General features: G+C 31.8%; 2 protein-coding genes across 4 annotated transcripts in view; one reads left to right on the forward strand and one right to left on the reverse strand.

Moving 5' to 3' along the window:
• The first annotated feature begins 5,557 nt into the window (after positions 1-5,557).
• Positions 5,558-6,632, forward strand: LOC129943027 (trypsin zeta-like). The gene has a single exon (XM_056052231.1). It carries the CDS (start codon positions 5,586-5,588, stop codon positions 6,393-6,395), a length of 810 nt encoding a protein of 269 aa, XP_055908206.1. The 5' UTR covers positions 5,558-5,585; the 3' UTR covers positions 6,396-6,632.
• A 4,955-nt stretch (positions 6,633-11,587) lies between these two features.
• LOC129941840 (calbindin-32) overlaps positions 11,588-19,823 on the reverse strand; it is a 54,023-nt gene continuing 45,787 nt past the window's right edge. For all 3 annotated transcript variants that reach the window (XM_056050591.1, XM_056050590.1, XM_056050592.1), the window contains 3 exons: positions 19,226-19,282; positions 12,008-12,079; positions 11,588-11,808 (listed from right to left, as the gene is read on the reverse strand). In XM_056050591.1, coding sequence (XP_055906566.1) covers positions 11,662-11,808; positions 12,008-12,079; positions 19,226-19,282 — 276 coding nt within the window. In that variant the 3' untranslated portion in view covers positions 11,588-11,661. The remainder of the gene's footprint in view (positions 11,809-12,007; positions 12,080-19,225; positions 19,283-19,823) is intronic.

The following is a 19,823-nucleotide window of genomic DNA, read 5'->3' on the forward strand; positions in this document are numbered from 1 at the left end:
AAATACCTTGTAAAACGAAGGAAAGTTGTTCTTGTTTAATTGTGATTCGCTACGTTGTTTAATTAACGAATAACACAGGCTGAATTATGTTTTTGAAATATTTTCTACCTAATTTAGAAATATTCACATAGTATTCTTCTTTTGTTATTATAATATTGATACCGGTTGATATGAAATTATGGGAACTTCAAAAAAATCTATCTCCAATTTTCAGTACACACATTGACTTCCAGGTGGTGGTGACAAGCAACATACCAGATGTCAACAGGTTGGAGAATAGTGGAGTTTGCGCATTGAAGTTAATTGTATTATTTGGTGAATGGTTATAGATTTCAAATTTTATGGCGAAACACTTTGAACATTGTTAGGATTATAGTATTACTTACTTAATATCCAATTAAAAATTAACTAAATATTTAAAAATTGTAGTAATTGGATGGCAGTAAATAATTAAAAAAAAAAAAATACGAATTCCCTTTTATTATAAACTGTGAATATGAACACATCCAAACAGTGACGTTTCGTCATTTAATAGAACTACCGAAGCGACACCTTTACAACCGTCAAGAAACTTATTCTAATAGATTTAAATTGAGAGATGTCAGAAATCCAAAAGTCTTGTGGATTTAGGAAATTACTTAAAGTTTCAGTAGTTTTTAATGTTTAATAAAATAAAAGAAAGCAACGTATTATTTTGGCTTCAAAATGTCACTAATGTTTTTGGATTCAGAGCTTTTATCGCACTTGCTATAATGCGTTTATAAAATAAGGCTGAATGTGTCCACTTTCAGTGAGCTTTGTACACATGTTTATAAAACTTTTAGTCTATCTTTGTACATGGTGGAGGTCGAATTAGGCGTCATCTAGAAATTTTTCTTGGAACGAATAATCAGATACTTTGACAATTTGTGTCGGCACTGTAGTTTTTCGGTGTCTACATAAAAACTGATGATTTTTTTTGTGGAGATGGCGCGGTGGTCTGGGGGTATATTATAAGTGATTAAATTAAAAGAATCTTTTCCTTTTAGGTCTAATTTAAGACTCGCTTTATTCTTTTTTTGAATTAATAATTTATACTTTAACATCATCCAAAAATATATAGCTTTAACGCACCCAGATTGATTTTCGTCAAACAAATTTTAAGGCAAAACTAAATTTTAAGAGGATTTATATTTTAAAGTTTATCATAAATTTAATTTAGTCGTTAAAACTGTCCCACAAGTAAAACAATACGTTTTCAAATGTTTAAGCTGTCCTAAATTCGAATCTTGCCTTTAAATTTTTCTATCACATCAGGTTATTAAAATACGCCCTTTAAAAATTCAAACACCACCAAAATATCTTTTAACAATAAATTGTATAATAATTTTGCAAAGTACAAATCTTTCTCTTCTAGATACTATTTACAACTTTTAATCCGCCTACTGGTCTGTGAGACCGGGTATTCGAAAAAATGAGAATAACTTTCTTCTCTATTATTGTTTTTTGTTAAATTTGAATTTCTGTATTGTAATAAAAGAACTTGTGCTGATTTAATATCATTTTATCAATGTCAAGAGCATATATTAAAAAAAAATACTAAATAAATATTAGCAACACATTTCGAAAAATCTGCAGTTGAAAAACCCGGTCCTGAGACCGGCGCGGCGCGTCACCATTGATCAAAGTCAAATTTGCGTCACCAATTGCGGGTTAAGTATCTTACTTAGTTTTAATAAATTCTGATTAGTTTTGAGTGTTTTATTTGACTTTATGTGAAGTTCAGAGAAAAGCTTAAATTTAGTATTTTTATTGTTTGAAAAAATGAGTTTTAGGCTTAGTTTTGAGTGTTGATTTCAAATCCAAACTAAAAAGCTATTTTACAGATTCAGACAGCCTCGAAAAGCCTTGCTTGTTTTTTCGAGTTTTAAAAAGATAGCGATAGATATTCTTTATTTTGTGATTACCATATTGATATATACATTGTTATAACTTGTGAATAAATATTAAAGACATGGCTAGGACTGTCGTCTGCCTGAGGGGCATTCTTGTTTATTTATTGTAGTTAAGTAATTTAGCATATTAAAACATAATTATTATTTTTATTTTCATTTCAAATGACTATAAGTAACATATTGTAATGGAATAAGGACTTTTTTCTATGAACTTTTAGTTTAGTCAAAACAAATTTTTAGGGCTTTTAGATTAGTTAAATCAAAATGTGTTACGTAATTTTACTAATTCCAATGAATTTAATCGAAACAAGAACAACAATTGGGAGGGTTTTTAATGTAGTTAAAAACATTTTTAATGTAGTTAAAAACATTTTTAATGAACTTTTAGATTTTTCAAATCAAAACAAAAATTTATTCGGTGAACGGATTCTTATGCTCATCGATGATTCGGACTCTGTATTTTATCGCTTTTTTGTAGAATACATAAGAACACATCCCACTCTCACGTCTCACCATTTAGATAGTTCATAACCTCTTCAACTAGCAGTAAGTTTATTTCAAAGTGAATATGCCTTATCTCCCTCAGCATTGGACGAACGAATTGTATTACACCCTCACGCTCATGCTGAATACAGAGTGTGAAGAGATCGATAACCTCGTTACGATGGGGCCTAAAGTTTAGTCTGATCAATTCTCTCCTTATCTTAAACATCGATCCAATGATAGAATTGTTATATTCGCTGGTGAAATAGTTCCTGTCGTTGAGATTAAACACGCACTTTAAATAATATTGCCGTTCCGTTGGGATATAACTTTGTAAAGAAACTTCCTCAATTGAACCGCTTTAATACTCCAATTCAGGGTCAAGCCACCGTCCACGGCTAACAAGTTCCAATCTTTTATATTTACAACGCTCTAACGTTTATCGGTAAAAAGGAATATTTTCCTTAAGAAAACGTAATAGGCTTTCATCATACCTGTTCACCATAAATCAGGATAACTTGGGCAGTAGTATTATACACTCTATACTTTAAGTCAGTCGCTTTTAGCTTGTTATTAAAGATTCTTTTCCAATTTACACATATTGCCGATTTAGCCTTATTAACTTTGCTTTTGAAATGTTTTTCTAATTTCAAATTGAAAGTAAATAAATATAAGATATAACTACGTCTAAAGTTTTTCACCACATTTTCTTTGCTCATCTTTCGCCGTTCTGCCAGATCCTATCTTAAAAACCAAAACTTTTGATTTTTCCGGATTAAATTCTAGATTCCACACTTGGCAATATTCTTCCAGTTTATTGATCATCAACTTTTGAGCAGTCGGTGACTCCGCAAGGATGACACTTTCATCGGAAAACATGATAACTTTGATCCATTTGTTAGCAAACTCCACAATTGAGATACTCAACCAAATCATCTAGAAAAAGTGCAAATAACAAGGGGCTTAGATTACAGCCTTGTCTTACTCCTTGGTTCACTTCAAACCTCTCTGATTTTTCTTTTCAATTATAAATAAACGCTATGGTATGGTATGGTAATTGTTACAATTTTTCAATAATGTTGACACTCTTAAGTTAATTAGCTTGTATAGAAAAGCTTTTCTATTGATGGAATCAAAAGCTGCTTTGAAACCGATAAAAAAGACGTAGTTTTTTATTTTTTATTCCACTGTGGAATATCCTTTTCAAAAAGACGTTGAAATTCGCTAAGCTTGTTTTCGTCTTGCGTCCAACTGTTCACTCTTTCGTAAAGAACGATTGTGAATATTTTTAAGGCTGCATTGAAAAACAATATTCCTCTATAATTTGTAGGGTCTTCTACATTACCCTTCTTGTAGATTGGCATTATTTAGGCTTCAAAGATGTGATGTTCCAAATTGGAGTATTATGTTGAGCGCTTCTGTTAATTTGATCTTAAAAAATATCACAAAAACCTGATATTAATTTTAAAGTAGAATGCAATTTTATTGCCAGGAAGAAAACGTTGCAACTTGTTTTAAATTTTTGAAAGACTTAAAATTTGGAAACATTTTAAATATTATCGTAAGGGGTCCGATTTGTCAAATTTAAAATATTGTCATTTTTCGACGTTTCAAGTTCCCTAGAGACGAAATAAAAAATTTTTACAGATAATAATGCAGAAAGAAGCAGAAAGGGCTCTCAAGAAAATAAAAAAAGGTGAAAATGTTGGTTAACCCTTAAAATCTCACGAACCAATGACGCTGGATTTTACGAATAAAAATGATTTTATCTCCAAAACAATTTCGTGCTACAAAAAAATACGGTTATAACAACTGGTAAAATTTTCAGAAACATCAAATTGACAATTTTTTTTTATAAAACATAAAAACCTAAAAAAAAAAACAAAAAATTCCTCAAAGTTGGTAAAAATTGATTTTCGACTCAAATATCTTTTCAAAACTTTGAAATATTTTTTTTTAAATCCAACAGTCCGTTTTTTTCATAAAAAAATAAAATCTACAAAAAATAGTACGCAAATTTAGCAAAAATTGATGTTCGGTTCTTGATATCTCTAAAATTAATTTAATTTATCCAATATATAAAAATTTAAGAAATGCTACTAAAATTGGTATAAACATTTGTTTTGACTAAAAATCTATTTAACAAAACTAGATTTTCAAACTAAACTATTTCTTGATATGAAAAGTATTGTCGGTAATTTTAAAATTTTTAAGAATAATTCAACTGACAAATTTCTTAATCCAACACGAAAACCTACAAACTTTTAGTCAAAACAAATCGACAAACGGGATGGGAAGTTATCAGTGTGGGTCGCATCCCAGCCTTTTTTTTTCTTTTCGCTTTATATCTCTTTAGTTTTTAAAACTACATACATATATGTCTTTTTGCAAACCTACTTACATACATACATATTTACGTTTACGCTTCTAATTTTTGTGATTCAGAAATGATAAAACGAAACCAAGATTCCGAATTGTTTTTTTTACTAAATGTTAAAAAATAACCCAGTTCTTAATACCAAAACACATACGGCTTTTTTACCATAATAAACATCGAAATAATCTAAGATAGTTTTTATGATATCCGCTCGTGAAATATGATTGAGAAGATAAGTCAATACAAAAATTGCAAAAGATATGCAACAACGAACGAATTTCAAATCGAACTTGGCGACCTAATCGCGAGCTAATATTTAAAAATTACTTAAATAGATTAAATTTAAAAAGTTTAATTTAACAACAAAATCAAACATTTATTTAAATTGATGTATAAAAGTCAAGTGCAAGTGGAATTTTTATATTGTAAGACGCTGACGCTTTACTTATCGTCACGCTAGACAAATCCAACAGCAATAGGCCCCACAATACACCGCGTAGAACCATCACTCTTTCTCTCATAAGCATGTACTTATATTTTTGCTTTTCTTTAAATATTTACATTGCACCACTTTTAACCCCCACATACCATATAAGTCGATTAAATAAAGCTTATAGGAACACGATTTTATGAGCGATTAATAGATTATCAAATCTTTACAAGCTGATTGACAGTCTTATTGGTCTTTTTATGAGTAAGAAATACCAAAAATACTTATCGCAATACATTCGATAAGATTCGATATAAAAGCTAAAATATACTTTGACTTCTGTTCAGTTTACATATTCAGCATGTTACGTTTATTTTTAATATTAACCACGGTTTTTGCATTAACTGCTTCTTCATTCATTCCTGCTGAAAATTCCAAGTCCAAGGATGATCTCAGTGGTAGAATTGTGGGCGGAAAGTTGACCGATATTTCCAAACATCCTCACCAGATTTCAATGCGATACAAAGGATGCACTACATGCTCGTTTAACCATCGCTGCGGAGGAAGCATTGTAACACCAAACATTATCCTTACCGCAGCTCATTGTGTGAATACCATAAAGGATGCAAAGCTATTGCATGTCGTCGCTGGTTCGAATGAACGTAATGGACATGGATCAATCGTACCAGTTAAGAAGATTATTTATCATGAAGATTATCAGAAAAATGTGCGTTATGAAAACGACATTGCCATCTTAGTTCTTGAAATCGAGTTAGTATTAAACGATTACGATATAAAGACTATTAAAATGACGGAGAAACGACCATCCCAGAACGAGATCTCACAAATAACAGGTTGGGGCACCACAACACAAGGAGGCTATCCGTCTGATTTCCTTCTTGAAGTTGACGTTCCTATTGTTTCCAATGCGGATTGCGAATCACGTTACGGAATTGGAAGAATAAATCAAAGTATGCTTTGTGCCGGAGCTGTTAAGGGCGGTAAGGACGCTTGTCAAGGAGATTCTGGTGGTCCATTGTTGGTGAATGGTGTTCTGGCAGGAGTTGTGTCTTGGGGTAATGGTTGTGCACGACCTGAATACCCAGGTGTGTATGCCAGTGTAGCAGATTTGAGAACATGGATTGACGCAACCATTAAAGCCAACTCGTGATTTTTAAAAATTTAATAAATAGTTTTTTTTTAACTTTAAATTGATGTTTTCTTTAGTAAATTTTGAGCATATTCATTTATGGAATATTTTTGAGAACCGAAATTATAAAAATTGAAAAATCTATAAATTGGTAATATTTGGATTGAGGAATCTTTTTAAAAATTATAATTCCGGTTTTAATCGAGGTAAACAATATGTTCAATTTCATAGGGCGGAAATAAAATATTGATTTGTTGAGATGGTGTTATCTTTCGATAAACAATTTTTCACATTATTAAATTAAATATATATATGCAGCTGATAATTTAAACAAGTCATCGAAAAGAAGTGTTATTAGCCAAATAACCTTTTATTATTAAGAAAAAGGTCAGGACCATTCAAATTTCTACAGAAGAATGCTCAATTAAGATTTAACCAGATATGTATAGCAGATTGGTAAGTTAGAAACTTAATAAACAAAAACATAAATCCATATTATGTAGAGAAAATAGAAACAAGTTATCAGCGACCTTTAAGTTATTAAGAATTATTATTGGTTTACCTAAGTGTTTATACAAAAAAGATTTTCACATTTAAAATAGAAGACATTTTGATTTAATAAATCAGCACATAGATACACTACCATCCACTAGGATGAGGCCACACATTTTTGAATCGATTTTCGCTTTGTATAGCTGGTAGAAGTTTTGTACACGGAAACGGTACCAGGGACTAGGTACGTATTTAACCATTACATATTTAAAAAATTAAAGGATAAATTGGAAATGATCATTTGAGTTCCTTAAGATCAAAACATAAACTACTAAAAAGCGTATACAAAGATGCGTCACGCGGATGAGCCCACATGCAAAATTTCAGAAGAAAAAATGAATGAAATAAAAGGTTTTCCAATAAGGTCGGGCAGATGTTGAAAAAGAAAGCTATGTGTGAGGTATTAACATAATTACTTTTTATTTGAAAAGGTCATGTATGCCATTAAGTGTAGTATATGGCATCATTCAAATGCTCGCCTAGGCTTCTTACGATGAGACGAATCCGAATGGTCCAATTTTCAATGACTCTTCCGCATTGATCCGGCTGAATTTGAGCGATGGCTTGTGTTATGTTCACCTTGAGGGCATCGGTCGATTGTGTTTTATTTGCATAGACCTGCAACTTCAAAAATCTCCACAAGAAAGTCTAGCGGGGTCAAATTGCATGACCTTGGTGGCTAATTCACATCACCCCTGCGAGAGATGACCTTACCCTCAAATCGGTAATGCTAAATGTCATGGTTATGTAGCACTCGCTGTTGACGGTGACCTCCTCACTAACGTTCGTTTTCAAAAAAGTACGGACCGATTACGCCGCGCCGCCGCCGCTGGCCCAAAATCCACACCAAACGGTAACTTTGAGGATGCATTATCACATAATTAACCTCGCGAGGGTCGGTGTTTTCCCATATACGGCAATAACTGAATAATAGACAACAGATTTAACAGGTGCCACCAAAAAAATGTCCGGCACTCCAATTGAAAAGCCTCTTAATTCCATTTTATGGTTGAACAAAATTTATTTTTAACGTTTTTTTACATTGTTATTGACTATATCCGCCATTTTCTGATATATACTCAATAAGTTGGTTTGGAATAGAAATATCAATTTTGTTTTAATAAATCACATGAAATTTGGACCAAGGAATCACGAAAAGCTTCGATTAAGATGTCCTTGTCTTCAGATATAAATATGGGGGGCATTGCAAAAGTTCCACGTCTTCTGATTGTATTCAACTTCTAGCAACCCTCAGCTTTAACCTTTTGAAAAATCTAAGCCAGAAGTTCAAAAATTCTTTTCATATTGGAAATAACCGTTCCAGCAAACATTTATAGTTGATCCCGTTCATTATTGTAGACAAAAACTAAAAGTCTATGATGTCTTTCCAAAATAAGCTCACTCTTTCTCAGATCATGGAAATACAAGTTGTAACCAACGGGCTAAATTTGTTTTCACCCGAAAAGACAAAGCGTTTTTTAGTTTGTTTTTTAGTTTTTTTTTTCAGGATAGTATCACTTGTTTGTAATGTCCTTTTAACCATTGATACCCAGATTTTGGCCCTTAATTTAGGCTAATATGTAGAGTGAAATTTGGGACAAGCCATAGAATTAACCGCTTTTCTCATGATGATGTTGTTTATGCCATGTACCCTGTTTGATTGTTTACATATTTTTTTGAATCAACAATATGAATCCTTACAACTTTCTTGCTTCTATTAAGTCTTCTTGCTAAATCCTAAATCCTTGAAAGCATATATTTTTGATCTTGCTATAGCTATCAAAGTTTTTTAGAGCATACATACGTATGTTTCAAATTAAATTAAAACAGTGGTTAGCAACACTCTTTTGGATACTCTATACAACAGTTTATAAAAGATCCCATTTTCACCCAGGTATAAAAGGCTAAAATCTATTAAAAAAATGTGTGGCATCATCATAGTAGTTGGCAGTATATGCAACAAACAACAAATTAAATACTAGAAAATGTAAAGAAATGCTTTTGAAGAAAAATTTAAAGTATTTAATTTTTAAAGTTAAATATGAATATTTAAAGAGGATAATTAAAAGTTAAAGAAAAAAGGGGTAAAAGTTAAGAAAGTTCGGGGATATTTGGTTTAAATAAAAAAGAAGTTTTTAATTAATAAAAATTTCGTTCACATTTTTTGTGTTAGTATTGATGATAAAATCTACCATTTTTATGTTATAATATTTAGTTGGATAGTCCTTTGTTCATTCAGGACTAAAAGATAGTATTCTAACTCAGAGAACCTAACATAAAAAAAAATTGAAAAGTGGACGCTGCCACCGCAGTAATTCAAATTAAAACATTCATCTCCTGCATTACCGGCAATTGTTACTTCTTCCCAATTACAAAAGATGGCGCCACATTTCGAAGCTTTTGTGCTTTCTCTTTCGATACCGACTCTTCGCATTATTCACAAACTTCCATAAAACAAATTACCGATTACCACCAAAAAGAGTAATGATTGTTTTTCAAAAACAATTCCATGTCGGGAAAGCAAAATTAATGAGAACAGAAATTGAAAATTGAAAAAGGAATGACAAAACTGGAAAAGATAGTTGTGTTATTATAGCAAGCGATGAAGCGATGAGCGCAATATGGACAGTTCAATTTCATAACCTCGTAAGTCATTTTTGCAAGTTTTTCAAAAATAAAAACTTTTCTTAAACAAATTAAGATCCATATATTAAAGACACTTACGAGGAATTGTATTCAAATGTACAGGGTTATCAATTTTTCGGTTTCAAAAGTAATCGTAAATAAAACACATATAAAATATTTCTTTTCAAGATATTTCTTTTTTATTTTAAAGTTTGAACGTTGACTTTATGTGTCGAACACTACATCATTAAAGGTAATTTTCTTATTGACACATATTGGGCGGTATCTCAGCCATAACTTGACGAATGCTGGTTTTTTAGTGCTCAGAGTAAGAGGTTTATCTGCATAAACACGGTTTGATATCGCCAAGCCGAGAATTTACGCGGCCAGGAAATTTCTCTTGCAATAAAACCATATCGTTTATCATATTATTCCGAATTGATGATGACAGTCGTTCCATCGTCGTCGTTTGCGAAGAAGTAAGGTGCAATTACACCTTCGGACCAAAGAGCGCCCCAAACAGTGACTTTTTGTCGATGTAATGGCCTCTCTTTAATTACTTGAGGATTCTTAGAACTTCAAATGCGACAATTTTGTTTATTAACATTCTCACCGAGTGAGAAATGTGCTTCGTAGCTGAAGAAATTTTTGTTCAAAAACGCCGTCCACCGCCTGTTGTTCAAGCAACCATTCGACGTATCTACGACGTTGTGAAATGGTCAGCTGGCTTCAGTTGTTTTGTGAGCTGGACTTTATATGGATGTAGGTCAAGATCCAAATGCAAAATACGCCATAATGTGCCGTAAGAGAGTCCTAATTCCTGAGAACGACGAGGAATCAACACATTTCACTTTCAACAGCGATATTTTCAATGGTATGAGTGAAACGATGATGCACATACTTGAAACACCTGTAACCAATCCGATCTCTTTAAATTTCTTCACAATTTTGAAAATTGCTTGCGTAGTTTAACAATTTTTTAAACCATAATCTCCTCTTAAAGTGCGGCAGAATTGTCATTTTTGTAGAAGGTTTTAACAATTTGTATGCGTTGTGCGATAGCTAAGCGATTCATTTTAGTAAATGTCAGATCTTCAACTGAAAACAAAAATTGGTTTAATAACTTAATTTGACAGATCTCGAATTCCAGCCCTATACTTTTCGAACCGCAAAATGGATAACCCGTTTAATAGCTGTTTTAATATCCAACTGCTTTATTTTTCAAGAAAACATGATTTTCTTGCCCTTAAATTTTATACATACAAGTTTTTCCAAATTGTGAAATCTGACTTATTTTATACTTTTTGTGTTGTTTCAAAAATTCATAGAATTAAAAACAAAACAAAATTAGACATATCTAACGAATCCTGTATAAAGTTTTATTCAGTATAGATCTACTGCGTAGGTTTTTTTTAGGCTGCAGTAAATATTGTTTTTAAAAATTTCTAATCCATTGATTTTTCGACTTACGAGATTATGAAGTTTAACCATCGATATAACTTGTTTGTTTTACTTTTCAACTAAATATAATTAAAAATCTTTGATTTCTTGAAAATACACCTTTTAGTATATAAGATCCGAGGAATCATTTTTGGCCTGAAGACGCATTTATTGATATATGTACATAATTGATATTCTTAGTAAAAAGTGGTAACAGAATTCTGTGGCAGAGTTTTCAGATTTTCGCGGATTTCAACTGGAAGTCCTCCAAGTGTGATTATGTACATGACAGACGTCAAAGATATTTCTTTACCTTTCGCGTCAAAAATAAGCTACTAGCTCTATATCTATTTTTTTCCGCCGTCATCGATTCCGATATGAAGGTTTTAAATTCTTATTCCTAACAAAATTGCTGAACCCTCAATTCATTTTTCAGTTACGACCACAATCACTGATTTTCGAATTGGGGCCAAGTTAGTTTTTTTTTTAAATATATAATTAGAATAATAATTTTCTTAAATCTAATTGTAAATGTCCTAATGTACGAGTGTGTTTGTAATTATTTATTTATAGCAATCAATAAATCAATAAAACAATTCTTTTAGTTTGCATCTTCTTTTTATCTTATCAAATACTATTCAGAGTGGGAACATTGAAATATTGAAACAATTTATTGATCATCCTCTGGTGGCATCTTTGCCAATGTCAAAAGAATCATAGTCAGTTCTTTGCGGGAAATTTTGCCATCTTTATCGTATCCAACACCCCTGAGGATTGTCTCTTCAAATTGACTTAAATCCTGAGCATCGTAATCGTCCTGTTCGATAGTTTGAAATAAAATATTGAACAATTTAATTTTACAATTCATTAAATTTATATTCATAAATGAATGAGACAAGAGAAATAAGTATAACACTAAATGCTGCTAGATACAAGTATAACTTATGTCCATATGTAAATTGTCAAAAAATGTCTTTTCTGTATTATTCTTCGTCTGTATTATTTTTTTAATTTACCTTTTTAACTAACTCAAGTAGATCCTTTAGAAAACCTCGAAGCTCTTCGTTTTCGATTGTTCCATTGTTATCCTTATCGAATTTAAAGTATGAAAATATTTTAAAATATTAATATTTTTGCATTTAAAACAAAAATAAAAATTGAGTAAGGAAAATTTATGTTTGCTTTAGATTAATTTTGGTCTTTCTTACAATAATTGTGTTCAATGAAAAAAAGGTCATTTGTTTGATTTATTATTATGTATTTAAGGGGCCACACTTTTGAGTTTTTAAATTCCCATAGGAAGTAGTTGTAATCGGTCCAATTTGTCAAATTAAAATATTTACATTTCTCGACGTTTCAAGATTCCAAGAATTGAAATCAAAGATTTTTAGAGAGATGTCTTTGTGTGTGTCCGTACGTTTGGTGTACAATTTTTCGTTATCCATATCTCAAGAACCAGTGGTGATACCACTTTCAAATCGATGTTGTTTAACAGATAATGCCAACAAAAGATGCAGAAAGCACTTTCAACAAAAATTGAGGCGATGTTTTTTTACTACAGCAATCTCAAGGAAAAGTGAAAATTTTGGTTGACCCCAAACATCTCACAAACAAATAACGATAGCAACTTCAATTAAATTTTGCTTTACATGTATAACGTGACGTGATAATAAATTAGAATAATTTTCAAAAAAAAAATAATAATACAGAAAACAAAAAAGTGATATTTGTCAATTCGAATATCTTAAGAACAAAAAATAATATTACCTCCAGAAAAATGTACAGAAACATTTTGTAATCGAAGTAACAACAAATAAAAAGCTAAAAAACCACTGCTTAAAATTTGTAAAAATTGATTCTGGACCCGAATATCTTGGCAAAAATTTAAGATATTGCCCCCAAACTGATTTTAACTCAAAGAAAATTTATTTTTAAAATATATTTTTTAGAAAAATTGGTAAAAATTGATGTTTGAATCGAATATTTCGAGACCAGATTGACTTTAAAATTATTTCATTTTTGTTTATATTGAGCACGCACTAATGGTGTTATGAATAATCTTAGGACCCCGGCAGACTGCAGACTTTTTATCGGCCGATAGTTCAGTCGGGTTAGGCTGAAAGTGCGCACACCGAGCCAACTAAACAGTTTGGTTGGTGAATAGGGCGCAGACTATCCAACAGCCGGCCGACTATTCTCGAACTAGTTTGTAACTTACTGTGATTTGGGCGACGCCATATTCAAAATACACGCACACGACGCCAAATCACAGAGCGAAAACTGAACTATCGGCCGTCTACCCAATCGTCATGTATGCGCAGGCGTGTATGCGCCAATACTGATTAAACAGTCGGCCGATTGTTGGCCGACAGATTAGTTTGAATGTCATAGGGTAGCCCATCAAACTTTTTTATCAGTCGATACTGAAACGCAGTAGTGTGCGCATATGCATTCCCCTCCATACTGATTAAGAAGCCGACCAAACTATCGGCCGATAAAAAGTCTGCAGTCGGCGGGGGCCCTTAGAATCATTAAACACAGTGCAAGCAAACAGGAATGGAGGACAGGATTAGAAAGAAGATGTCAATGCACATTAGTTTTGAATGTCTGCACACTGTAATCAGTGGGAAATATTGAGCCTTGTAAAGAGTTCCACATTCATGTAGTGCGGTTAAAGGCAGACTTCTTATACTTAACAGTACGTCTGTAGTTGGAGTTGAGGGTAAACTGATGAGCATTTATAGAAGTACGGGTATTACGGTTCAATTGTTGGAGGATAGGAATGCAACTGGCTATTTCACTAGAGTATTGCTTATGGAAGTAGTAATAAAATAATGAGAGACATGAAACCTTACAACGCAAGGTGCTTGAGAGATGCAAAAATTTCAGTTAAACAAATATCACCTATCATTTTTAGAGCTCTCTTTTGAATTCTGTCCCAGAGACTCAAGTGGGTTATAGGAGCACCTGCCCAAATATTGGAATTTTTCCCAAGTTTTGGACGAATATGGGCTTTATAAATTATAGCCAGATCAGAAGGGGTAAAAAACTGTTTGCATTGTCGGAAAAAACCTAAACACTTAGCAACATTTTTATCGGTCAAATATATGTAATAACGTTTATTGTAGCTGAATTTATATAATTTTTTTTCGTATAACTAGATTGCACAATTTACAGAGAAATGGTATTTTCTACCTTACTACTGAAAAACGTATAACATTTATACAATAATAATATCACAGATACAAGAAGTTTTTAGAAGGAAAAGCTACATGAAAAACCTTCATTTAATTTAAAAATAAGTATATTTCCGTAAGAAGAGAGAAATGGGTTCGTGTGAATCACAAGAAAAAAGATGTTGTTTACATATCAGAAAAACAAAAAATAAAAACATAATTATGTTTATCACAGTTATGTATATAAATAATTTAAAATAATAAATAAATAAATGACAAAAATAAATATTTAAGCAAATAAATAAATAACAATAATAAATAATTAAACAAATAAAAAAATAAATAAATAAATAACAAAAAAAATAAATAATTAAACAAATAAATAAATAACAATAATAAATAATTAAAAAAAAAAACAAAAATAAATAAATAGATAAACACGAAAAAAAGTAGATAAATAAATAAATAAATAAATATATAAATAAATAAATAAATAAATAAATAAATAAATGAATAAATAAATAAATAAATATATAAATAAAAAACATAAATAATAAACAAGCAAATAGAAAAATTACAACACCTTAATTAGATAAATTTAATATTAAGTTGTTGTCAGAACAACTGCACAATATTTTATATCGATCGTATAATTTTGAGATTCGAAATTCGACTTTTTCAATTTTTGCTTCTTGGTGCAGATCCTCCGTAGAATAATGCCAGGGATGATTGAGCATCATTTTTAAAATTTTATTTTGCATAATTTGCAGCCTTTTAATATGACTTTTAGCACATGTTCCCCATACAGGAGAACCATATAACATTATACTTTGAAATATTACTTTGTATAATAACAATTTGTTTTCAACACTCAATTTGGATTTACGATTTATAAATGGATATAGAGTTCTTATCGCCATATTAAGTTTATTTAGTGTTTCTTGAATATGCAAACTAAATGTCAACGTTTTGTCCAGGTGCACCCCAAGATACTTAGCGCTCGATTTCCATTCAGTTTGAACCCCATTCAACTGAAGCCTATTGCTTGGAAGGAAACAGGCTTTTCTTTTTCTAGTGAAAAAGAGGGCCTGTGTCTTGGAAGCGTTTAATTTTATTTTCCAACCATTGCAATATGATTGCACTAAGAACAAAGCAGATTGCAGATTTGTTTCGATTAAGGAACCAATTGCATCTGTTGCATAAATGCAGGTATCATCCGCGAAAATTGCAGTTTTACAGTTATGGGGTTTCAGAAAATCATGTGTGTATATAATATACAATAAGGGCCCAAGAACGGATCCTTGAGGTACACCTGCAACAATTTCAATTACATCGGAATACCAATTATTAACGGAGACTTTGAAAGTGCGTTTTGTAAGGAAGGATAAAATCATTTTTACAAGAAAGATTGGAAAATTTAAAATAAGAAGTTTGTGAATGAGTCCCTCGTGCCAAACGGAGTCAAATGCTTTTTCGACATCAAGAAAGACCATTCCCGTACTTTTTCCTATAGTAAGGTTGTGTTTAATATCTTTCGTTATTCTGTCAACCTGTTGCACAGTACTATGATGTCTCCTAAAACCAAACTGTTCCTGTGGCAGGATATCAAACTGTTCCACATGTTGTAATCGTTTGATTTTTATTAATTTTTTCAAGCACTTACTTAAAGAGCTTAATAAACTAATTGGCCTGTAGCTAGAAGGCAGGCAAGCATTTTTGCCCGGCTTAAAGATTGGGATTACTTTTGCCGTTTTCCAAGTATTTGGAAAGTATCCTATTTTAAAACATGCATTGAAAAGCACAGTTAAAAATTGTATACCTTTTTTAGGAAGATTTTTTAGAAATAAATTTTTTAACCCATCAAATCCTGGTGATTTGGTATTTTTAAGACTTCGTAATATATCTTTTAAATCATCAGTGGATATAATATCATCGGTAAAATCAATAGTACTAGTATTAAGCCTTTGTATTGATTGCGAGACGTTGTTTTCAATATAACTGTTTATAGTTATATTGCTTGCAACTAAGTGGTTAGCACAGAATTCGGTTGCTAAAGCACCTGCTTTTTCTTCGTTTGAAAGCAATACTGTATTACCTATCTTAAAGGATGGAATGTGAAATTTTTTCTTCTTAACAACTTTTATAATATTCCAAAGGGGTTTACTCCCTTTATCTAAGCCTTAAAGCTTATGGTTCCAAGATTGATTTCGGAAATCCGCAAGCAATATTTTTATAATTTCGTTTAAGGTTTTTATTTCAGAGAAGTAAAATTGATCTCTTGACCTCATCCATAAAGTTCTATATTTATTTCTAATTTTTATGGTTTCTACTATTTGAGGTGGTAATGCGTTACCATTGTTCCGGACATTAATTTTTTTTGGAACAGATTGCTCAAAGCTTTCAAGTACAGAGTTCGTGAAAGCACTCACAGACTCATCAATTTGAACAAAATGTATGTCATTAGAATTAATGACCGGTATATCTCTTAGTTTTTGTCGCAAAATGCTTTTAAATCTGTTCCAATTTGTGTTTTTAAAGTCATAGACAATATTACATGTCTCTACAGGGGTAGAATTAATTCCTATAAGAACTGGCAAGTGATTTGAACTAAGATCATTTACAACGTTGGGTTGGGTAAAAAGCTCGGGCGTGTTAGTTAGGAAAAAATCCAGAGTGGAGGGATTAGTTCGATTATTCGGGGGAATGCAGGTGGGGTGAGGTGGGTATAAAATGTTAAACGGATGCCTTGAATTTAAATCTGACAAAATATTGCCCCAAGCATTTGCCCTACTACAACCCCAATTCCTATGTCTACAGTTGAAATCTCCACCAATAAGAAAAATATCATTTATCGTTATAAATTTACGGAGATCATTTTTAAAATCATACCTTTTGCTTTGCGAAGAAGAGCGACCGGGAAAATAAATTGAATAAATTTTAATCGAACGTCAAATATGTGATCACTTCACAACAAGTGTTTTGTAATGCACATACCTAAAACTGATAGCTGTTCAATCTCCTTGATACAAGTACCACTCATAGATAGTAGCATTGGGGAAGGGTTACGCTTTTGCGACAGTAGACAGGAGAGAGTTTTCGAAGCATACAATTCTACAAGGGATTTGATTTCCCATTGGACAATGCTGTCAAGTTCGGAATTGACGGGTGCCGTCTAGCTTTGCGGTTCGAAATTTTTGATGTAGACATAAATAAAAACATGCTCTGTGAAAGATTTGATTGAAAGCATGCTAGTTTACGAGATATCGAACCTCAAACCCGACCCGCCCTGTCTATTTAATTATAACATTTATCTTTAAACCCCTTCTTGCAAAAGTAGTGTTCTTCAAAACTGTTGGCTAGATTTCGACGAAACTATAGAAGATATCCTTAATCTGTTAAGCGTTACTTATTGACAAAACATCGCGCTAGGTCTAGGCAAAAGCTTTTTTTTTTTAAGTTGAAAATATGGTCAAAAATTTTTTTTTTTAAATCGCTACCATTTTGAGAATATCTTGTGTCTAGACCAACGTTCTAAAAATTAAGTAAAAAAATGTGTTTGTTGGTTGAAGGTTCCGAAGCTGAGATATCGTGCCAGCCTTTCTTCTCCTTCGCACTGGCAGTATTGAATTTAAAGTTCACATTTTATTAAAAAAATTCATCCTTTTTTTCGTTAAAGTTCAGGAATTGACTAATCAAATAAAAAAAAGTGTCTCCAAATATCATGTGTAGTTTTTTTTACAAACCATCCTAGTCCACATCCAAAGAACAAAGATGAGAATCTAAATATGAATATGAAAAGCTGAGAGTACTGTCATCAGCGAAACAATTCAGTGGGTTAGAAGTTTCAGAAAAAAGATCATTTATAAAAATAACGAAGACTGTCGGAGACAAAACGGAGCCCTGCTGCACACCAGCGTTTATTTTGTGGATATCAGATTTGAACCCGTCCAATACTACTTGAATTGAACGGTCCGAAAGGTAATTTTTAACCCAACAGAGAAGAAATTCATCAATACCAAATGCACACATTTTCGATAAGAGATATTGATGCCAAACTCTATCAAATGCCTTAAAAATATCAAGTGCAATAATCTTACTTTATCGAAACCGATTTGTTCCACTGTTCGTGAGAAAAACCATGAGATCACAAGTGGATCTATTGCTACGAAAACCGTACTGCCGGTCATTAGAAGCTTTCTTTCTTCAAGATATTTCTTTAGCAAACAAAATTAGGGTTTACATGACCTTGGAAAGAAGAGATGTAAGTGCAATTGGACGATAGTAAGAGGGTGAGGAGCATTCGCCATTTTTAAAGGACAGGCTAGACAAATGCTGTTTTGCATTAACTCTGAAAGAGACCTGTAGAATAGGACAGATGGAAAAGCTTACGTAGAGGTTTTGCCAGCGTTGAAGAACACCTCTTCGAAACAATAGTGTGTATACTATCCGGGCCAGCGGATTTGTTTCTGAGATCTTTTAGTGCTCTAGCAACTATACGAGTGCGAAAGGAGATTCGTCCCATAGAACTGTTCACGCTTTCACGTACAGGAGGAGTCATGACACTCATTGGCAGCATTAAATTAACAGCAAATTGTGCTGCAAGCAAATTAGCTTTATTAATCAAGCTTAGAAAAGCAGTGTAATTGAAAACGAACGCAGGAACTAACGATGACGAAGCGTTGCGCATATTTTTGCTAACGTATCCTTAAAAAATCCAATCGTTGTTTTTTTTTATAAGACATAAGGCCTTTCTAGAAATGCTGATAAAAATTGGGTTTTGACTCAAAATGTCGAGAACAAAAACAAATTTTGAAACCTTACTCTTCTATCATATGAAAATATTGGTGCTAAATATTTGGTTAATGTTTTAAAAAAATTCAATTCAGTATTATTGAGTTTTACAAAAATCAACAGAAGGGCACGGATGGGAAGTCAAAAGTGTGGGTCAAATATCTGCCTCTTTTTTTATAAACTTTCATTTAATTCTCCATAAGGACTTAATTATTAATTATTTAAAATACAGACCAAATGTTACAAGAAAAAGTTTCTTTTACTTACTCTGTCGTACAGCGAAAAAACTTTTTCAATATCCTCCTTTGTCAACTTTGCAGCACCCTATGATTAAATTAGTTGAAAAATACAATGAAATGAAATAAATACATAAGTTAGGTATGCATGTTTTTATGTGGATGTACATTGTACATTGCTTTAAAATTTATATTTACGAAAAGAAATAACAAAATACATACATATATCTATAGTTTGTATTGATTTTATTATTGATATCAAGTTGAGAACAAAAGCATTTACTTAAAGAGAAACGATAGTAATGAAGCATAAAGAAGGGTAAGAGGGCAAAATTAACTTCAAATAAATAAAACAAACCAAAACGGAAAGAGGCAATACACTTTTTTTAAATAACAACAGTTTACTATTACACTGGCCAACAAGGTTATGAGCTCTGGTAATCAAATTTTACATTTTCTAAGGTTATTGATTGATTTAGATATTAGCTTAGAATCCGACTTTAAAATAGTCTCTCACCTTATATAGTTTTTCAATAAAATTCGTGATGATAATTTTTCAGAATCTTACTTATTTTTCAAATAATCCTAATAAGTTGTATAAGTCCTTACCGACCAGCCTAATGAGTTCG

Source organism: Eupeodes corollae, chromosome 1 (assembly GCF_945859685.1).
Source record: "Eupeodes corollae chromosome 1, idEupCoro1.1, whole genome shotgun sequence".
Lineage (NCBI taxonomy): Eukaryota > Metazoa > Arthropoda > Insecta > Diptera > Syrphidae > Eupeodes > Eupeodes corollae.